The sequence below is a fragment of the Microtus ochrogaster genome, unplaced genomic scaffold (assembly GCF_000317375.1).
Source record: "Microtus ochrogaster isolate Prairie Vole_2 unplaced genomic scaffold, MicOch1.0 UNK53, whole genome shotgun sequence".
In the NCBI taxonomy this organism is placed as follows: Eukaryota; Metazoa; Chordata; class Mammalia; order Rodentia; family Cricetidae; genus Microtus; species Microtus ochrogaster.
In genome coordinates, this window is record NW_004949151.1 from 2,116,875 (window position 1) to 2,124,923 (window position 8,049).

Sequence of the window (8,049 nt, forward strand, 5' to 3'; positions counted from 1 at the left end):
TCCTGGAACTCCCTTGGTAGACCAGGCTGGCCTCGAACTCACAGAGATCCGCCTGCCTCTGCCTCCCGAGTGCTAGGATTACAGGCGTGCGCCACCACCGCCCGGCTGGAATTTCTTTTATATCCTATTTTTAGTGCTATGTTGACAGTTATTTTGTATGAGTATTTTGAAAGTCTCATCATGTGTTTTTATTATTTTTCTAAATATCTTCCCATGTATTTACTATTTTCAATTCTCACTTTTCCTGTATGCCCAAATTTCCATTTGGCATTAGTTTTCTTAACCATGAAGAACTTTGTTTTTTATTTCGGACAGTGCAGTTCTGCCCCTGACAACTTTCCTCAGCTCTTCTTTATCCAGGCTGGGTGGAAGGGAGATCTTCATTTTGCCTTGATTTGGAGAACTATTTTTAAAATTCAAGGTTGACAGTCTTAAAGGTACAGAATGGCATCTTTTACACCTTGGCTGTTTTTAAAACATAGAAAACTACCCCTCCCTCTCAGAGCAGCTGTCAGTCATCAGTAGCTTTGGCCATAGTCTTTCCATCAAAAGCAGTTACCCCCTCAGCCTTGTTCCTCTTGAGCATGTAGTTTCACCACCAGATCCAACTGGTTTTATGAATTTTACCTTTATATTTGTGTTTCAGACATTTGACCGTGTCATGCTTCAGTTATTTGTTCCTATCTAACTTTTGGCACTAAGAAACTAAATTAGAGCATCTTCACACGGTTTTCTGATCTGGCCTCTGCTTTGCTCTGAGACTCTAATTACACATGCATTAAGTGACTCGTGCTGTCCCACATACCGCTGATTCTCCACTCACTTATTTTTAAATTATTTTCTTTTGTGTTTTAGTTTAAACAATTTCCGGTTGTATTTATTTAATTTCATTTGATCCATTCTTGTTGAATACCCAGTATTTTGATAATTCTTTTAAATATGACACATTTCAGTTCTTAGCTTCCCCTCTGTTTTACTGTCTGTCTGTCTGTCTGTGTGTACTGTTACTCCTCCATCTCATGGGCTTCACCTCTTTACTCCTCAAGCCATCTCTTGTGCACACTCCAACCTGCAGGTGCTTCTAATTCCAGCCTTTAGGTTATTTATGAAGTTCTTTCACTTAATTCTTCTTTTCTGCTGACTTTGGCTAATATTTTCCTGTCTGTGTGTTCCTATCATAGTCTGGCTTATTCCAAAGATTCTGCATTTTGTTATAGTTCCCTGAAAGATGATGAATTTTAATCTAGTGGATGTGGGATTTCCCTCTGCATCCTGTGAATATGTTTTGTTACCATTGGTTAATAAAGAATCTGCTTTGGCCTATGGCAGGGCAGAATATAGCCAGTCAGGAAATCAGAACAGAGAGAGAGAGAGAAAGAGAGAGAGAGAGAGAGAGAGAGAGAGAGAGAGAGAGAGAGAGAGAGAGAGAGAATAGTCAAGGAGATACCATGTAGCTGCCAAAGGAGAAAGATGATGGAACCTTACCCTGGTAGGCCACAGCCTCGTGGTGATACATAGATTAATAGAAATGGATTAATTTAAGATGTAAGAGCTAACTAGGAATACCCCTAAGCCATTGGCCAAACAGTATTGTAATTAATATACCTTTGTGTTATTATTCAGGTTTGAGCAGTTGGAAACAAACAGGCAGTCTCTGGTTACATCTAGAAGTCAATTAAATCACTGGAAATCACCTTGAACTTGTAGAACCTTTGTTTTATTTGCTTTTAACTTTTGGGGAATCTATTTTGCCCTAACAGTGGGATACAGTATCCCGTTTGTAGTGCATGAACCTTTTGGGGTCTCGAAGGAAAGTCAGAAGTCTTTGTGTCTCCTTAGTGTTGTAGAATTCAAGTTCTGCTCTCCTCTGGTGGGCAGCTACTGAGATATCCCTGCTCATCTCTTTCAGCCTTAAATTGTGCTTTACACTGAATTGGTGTCCTGTGGTCATTTCTGGAGTTTCATACCCCTCCTATACCCTACTTTCTCATTCGATCTCCATAGTCTGTGACAATTCCAAAGCCTGTCTTTTTTTCTCTGGTAATATTAAGGCATTTTTTTTTCTTGGTTTGTTTCTAGCCATCTTATACTACATGGATAACAAGGCTTTGGTGGAGGGGGTTGGGGGAAGCTAGTCAACCACAAGACCTTGACTAGAGTAGGCAGTTTCCCTGCATTTGATCACTGCTAGGCATCTTTGAAGTTTTCGCCACAACCTTTTGCAGCAAAGTTCGTAAGTAAGGAGACTTGGCTACTTCAGGCTGTTACGTCACTGCTCAAATGCAGAACTGCCCTCACAATTGCTATGCAGCTCAATAAGAAGTCAAGTGTGTTTTCTTAGCCACTTAGATTTCTTTTTAGCCCAGAACTACCCCTCTGGTTCTCTATATGCTATACAAAAGCTTACTTTCATATAGGTATCTCCCAACTGTTGTGGGGACCTGTAACAGTTACCCCTACTTCCACTCTGCTAACCTGTCACATAACCTTAAGATTTATGTGTCTGAAGCATGGATCTGGGCCTGATGTTCTGTAAGCAGGAATGGCAGCAGCATCCCAGAACCTGCTGAGTGACTGCTGAGTTCCTTGGCTGTCATTCCTGGCCACCACTGTCTAGTCAGGATTCTGATTGTCTGCCTGTGTTAGTATGTCTGTCAAAATTCTTTATCCCATAATAGCCTACACTGTGACTTCTTCTGGATTAGCTGCCTTAGCTGAGAGAACAGGCTTTCAAAGAGAAATGAACAGGACGGAAGTCATCCAACTCCATCCTCGTGGTTTTTGGTCTGTTCTTGTTGATGTAATAGGGACTAAGGGTGAAGCACAAATCACACATTTGTATTCTTGCAATTCAGGTTTTCAATGTTGGAGCTAAAGAGATTGCTCAGTGGTTAGGAGCACTGACTCATCCTCCAGGGCACCAGGGTTCAATTCTTAACACCCATGTGAAACCACAATTGTAATTCCAGTTCCAAAAGATCCAGTACCATAGGCACACATGGAGCACAGATAGATATGCTCACAAAACCCACGCACATTTTTTAAAATTGTAATTAAATTTTACAGATTGCTAATGTTAGCACAACTAAAAAGTATATAACAGAATTATCTGATATCTATTATAAGATATCTGCAGTAGTTTCCTGTAATTCTCCTGTCCTATGCAACAAATGGAACATAGCCCAGGAGGGAAACCATTCTGCCGGTGTTATAGGATCCTGTATCTTTAAAGGATACTGATCATAAATTCATCCTGGCTTTTGAAATCCACTCCTAAAAAGAACAGCCAGAGAAAATCTTCTGTGCACATAGAAGATGGAGACCATTTCTGGCTCAGTCTTATATACCACAATTGTATATTCTTTACATTTATCACCAATCTATAGAAATGAAATTTGCACCCCATGAGACCAATACCTTATGCAAATGTCTTACAGCCATAAATCCTTGGTGAACTGAAATAAATTAAAATTACATTTCATTATTTCTTCAGACTTTGAAGCTGACTCAGTTCCTTGTGAGGTGCAGATGAAGCCTGTGGCTGTGCACTCGCTCTCGTGCGATGTAAAAGGCACAGAGTGCCAGGCGCTGGTGGAAATCTGCCTGGTAGAACAAGGCGCTTTGCTCAAAGAACGCTCCACTCTTTCTTACTTCCAAAGGGCACATTCCGTGCTGCTAGACCACCAGCAAATTATATCGCCAGCTGCTCTTTAGAAAGCCCCCTGGCCTGGAGAAAGACTAGCACCCCCAGGCCTTCTGAATTGTGCTTCTGATTCTGTCTTCCGTCACTTTACCTGCTTTAATTTCTCCCTCTGGAGAACAGTCTGAGTGACAACTGCTTGGCATCTGCAGTAGGCGTGTCCTACGGCTCCAATATTATTTTAAGTGATTTACTGTATTAAACAATGTATATTATTTTTGTTGGATACTTATTATAATTAGAAATTAGCAGTCAAGGGGACATGATAATAATGGGCTGAAGAGAGGGGTTTACCCTAACCTGTTCGCCATGTAGTAGTGCACCAGTGCACCCTTAGCACCCTCTGTGCTCACCCACCACCGAAGGCTCTCACCCTGTCTCATGACTTACACAGCAGCCCGAGCTGCCATCATGATGAGCCCAGACTTCCTCACTCCACACCCGGATGGCTAACAGCAAACACCTTTACTTGGAGGCATCTGACTTCCCATGCCCAAGGCCAAGATGGGGTAACTTCTTACAAGACACAAGCCCCTACCATCTTCCCGTCACAATTAAAGGCAGTTCATTTTTCTAGTTGGTTCGCCTAGAATCTAAGTCTTCAGCTCAACAACTCAGCTGATCTAAGAATCTGGAATCTGGCTGCCTTTACCCCATCACACTGACCCAAGCCACTTTCATTCTTCCCTAAATGTAACAACTGCATCACATCCACATAGATCGCCAGCCTTTGTCCTCAATCCACTGCGGTCGGTTTTCCATACAGCAACGAGTGGTCCTGCTTCAAGTTCTCAAGATTTCTCCTATCGCCCAGAGTAACAGCCAAAGCTGTTATTATACTGAGGCCCTCCAAACAGGCTCATGATAGCCCTGGACCATCATTCTCTTCCTGAAACCTGCCCTGCCCAGTACCCGTTTTCTGCCTTGTTTGTTTTCCTCTCTGGCAGGGTGTCCCTGCACGTACCTTGAAGGACCTTTACGTTTTTGTTTAAAAATAACCTTGCTGTGTGCACCCTCCCCACCAGGAGAAAATGTCTTTCCTCTGCCTCCCAGCACATGCTGTCTCGTTGCTGTTCATTTATCTGACAACCACGTCTATTGTCTCTTTTCCTCCTCGTTGGATGAAAGTTAGCACAGCAGAGACTTCTGTCTGCTTGATTCCTTGTAGTATCCTCAATGCTTTGAGAAGTATCTGGCGCCTCCTGGATATTCAGTCAATGTTTAAATGAGCAAATGAGTACTACAACTAGGCTACCCATTCCATGTTCTGCCAGTAGGTGTCCCTCTATGAGGCCGTGCTGTGTCCACATGGGATTTGTTTAGTTCAGGTGGGCTCCCACAGAGAAAGACCAACATTTCCTACTATGATTTTTTTTACACTAGGAACACATATCAAGTATAATTAGAATTACAACCAGTATAAATAATATTAAGCAAGGAACGTATGCTAAATGTTTTAATAAACATTCTATCCTAAGGAGTCTAAGTCTTATATAGGAAATGGCTTGGCTACATCTTAAGAGGGCAATCATAACTATGACAATATAATCATAATCTTCAACCCCATTGAAAGCCTGAGAAGGGAGATAATATTACTTGAGCAGGCAGGAAGTACAATCAAGCAGCTTCCAAAGCAAGCAATATGACAGAGACAATTAGCTACCTGAGCAATCACCTAAAGTCTCATTTGCAACGTTGAAACAACCAACTTTGGCTAAGGCCTAGCATAACCGACAGACAATTTTCAGAAGCAAGAAATTTTTCAGAACTATCTTACCCTGTCTTGGCAAGATTTGACAGTCTTTCCTTGTGTCCTGCTTATCCATTTCTGGATATCATGTACTTCTCAGTGGTTGAGGTGTGAGCAGTTCTTTGCCCAAAGGCCAATTGTGCCAAGAAGAAAACAAACTCCAAGTAGAGTGTCTTTGGTGCTCAACATTCTCTCAGGAATAGATTGGTGCTATTAGGAGCAATAGTGTCTCATGTCAGCAGAACCCTAAGTTATTTAAATGCCATGTTCTACAGATCCTTGAAGTGGTTGAAGATTACCTAGTGTGATTTTGAAAGTTTTTGTAGTGTATGTGCCAATGGTAACCAGGTGTCTTAGTTTGTGTTTCTATTGCTGCAGAGAAAAAAGTGAGTTGGGGAGGAAAGGGTTTATTCAACTTACATTCCCACATCATTGTTTGTCACTGAAAGAAATCAGAACAGAAACTCAAGCAGGGTAGGAACCCGAAGGCAGGAGCTAAGACAGAGACTGTGGAGGGTGCTGTTTAATGGCTTGTTCCTCATGTCTTGCTCAGCCTGCTTTCTTTTTTTTTTTTTTTTCCTGAAGCTGAGGACCGAACCCAGGGCCTTGTGCTTGCTAGGCAAGTGCTCTACCACTGGGCTAAATCCCCAACCCCTCTCAGCCTGCTTTCTTATAGAACCAGGACCACCAGCCCAAGGATGGTCCCAACAATGAGCTAAGCACTCCCCCCTCAATCACTAGTTAAGAAAATGCCTTACATCCAGATCTTATAGAGGTATTTTCTCAATTGAGATTACCTGCTTTCAGATAACTTTTTGTGTATCAAGTTGACATAAGACCAACCAGCACAGTGGGCTTTGCAACTTGAAGCTGCAATCTGGCCTATGCTTATAATGTTGGATGGAAATGCATAACACATGCAGCCTTCAACAAAATCAAATAGTGGAAGGAGGCAGCTCCTCTTCCTGTGGAAGAATCTGTTTGACATAGAGTGTCAATACAGGGAAGCCAAGTCTTAGTGGTGTTAGACTGTCAGCCTCTTGCCTGTATTCTCCACAAACCCTGTTTGCCCTGCTGTGTTGAGGAATAAATGTCAAAGCAGGAAAGAGACAAGAACCCTATTCTGATGCTATACTTGCTAGCATTTTATTCTAGTCTGGTAGTTGTTATTTTAACATTTTTATTATTAAATCAGGGCAACACAACTATTTATGTGCTGGAAGGAATGACTGCATCATTGATAAGATTCGGCGAAAGAACTGTCCTGCATGCAGACTCCAGAAATGTCTTCAAGCTGGTATGAACTTAGGAGGTAAGTGTCATGGGCTCAGCTTGATATGAATTGTAACATCAGTAGACTCTGCATCCTGCCGGAAGCAAAGGTGGCCTAATGTGAATCAAAGTGTTGAAAGAGTCACAAAACCTATGTTCTGTTCTCATGGTGATGTGTTTTCACGGGGAAATATTTCCTGGCTGGAATTAAAAGGACATGACTGTAGCTTGCTAAGGTTCAAGAATTGGATCTTGGGCCAAAACCCGAACAAAAAGATTCCTTTTTGCACAAAATTATAGATGATAATCATCATCTCTGTCTCCTTAGATGATAATATGTGATATATAGGAATGGATTCTTAATGTCAAAAGTAACGTATATAAAAGGAAATCCTGTAAAATGGTAGCATTTCACCACAAGAAGTGGAAAGAGTAAAGGACTTGGAACCAGTAGTTTTCTGTTAATAAAACCGAGTGAGGTTTGCATGCACTAATACAGACCTATCTCCACAGTGTTGTTCAGCAGAAACAAACTAAGGTTGTAAAATAGGGTATGTCTAGATTATGGGTTGTATATCTATTTTAGAAAAGCAATAGACTCTACAGTAGGAAGACCTGGTCACTACCACATATATTGTGTGCCTCAGAATTTTTTTTATTATGTATACAGTGTTTTGCTTGCATGTACACCTACGTGCCAGAAGAAGGCACCAAATCTCATTATAGATTGCTGTGAGCCACCATGTGGGTACTGGGACTTGAACTCAGGACCTCTGGAAGAACAACCAGTGCTCTTAACCACTGAGCCATCTCTCCAGCCCCCTGTGCCTTAGAATTTTATGCTACATCAGAATCCTGTATTGTGTGTACATTCCATATCTAAAAGAAATAAAATTGCTTTAGAAAAATGTAATAAAGTACAGCTTCATTCTCCTTTTATCTTGGTGAATGAGTTTGCTCCTGGCTAGTGTGACGTGGCAGGAACTCTTAGGAGTCAGTCAGGAAGAGGGTGATGCTGGCCAGGGAAGATGGAAAAGTTGAGACCATGTCACAGATCCTTACCAAGAGCTGGGATAGAACAGCCACTATCAGAGGGATGGTAGAAACTTCTGTCCCGCTTGTCCCTCCTACTCTTGTAGCCTCAGGCGTGTTATCCCAGCCTATGCCTGTAGACGTAAGTCACAAACGATGCCACAGCAGTTTGGAATTATAATTAACAGGGTAGTATTTATTTAAAGGGGAAAAAAACTTACAGATCACCGTCAGCCCTCTGTACGACCAGGAAGGGAGTCTAGCCGCCAGCCGAGCAGGAAGTGAAGAGAGCGAG

At 41.9% G+C, this 8,049-nt stretch overlaps 1 protein-coding gene across 6 annotated transcripts in view; it reads left to right on the forward strand.

Moving 5' to 3' along the window:
* Nr3c2 (nuclear receptor subfamily 3 group C member 2) overlaps positions 1-8,049 on the forward strand; it is a 335,373-nt gene that overhangs the window by 230,147 nt on the left and 97,177 nt on the right. For all 6 annotated transcript variants that reach the window (XM_026777281.1, XM_026777275.1, XM_026777280.1 and 3 more), the window contains one exon: positions 6,646-6,762. In XM_026777281.1, the coding sequence (XP_026633082.1) occupies positions 6,646-6,762 (117 nt within the window). The remainder of the gene's footprint in view (positions 1-6,645; positions 6,763-8,049) is intronic.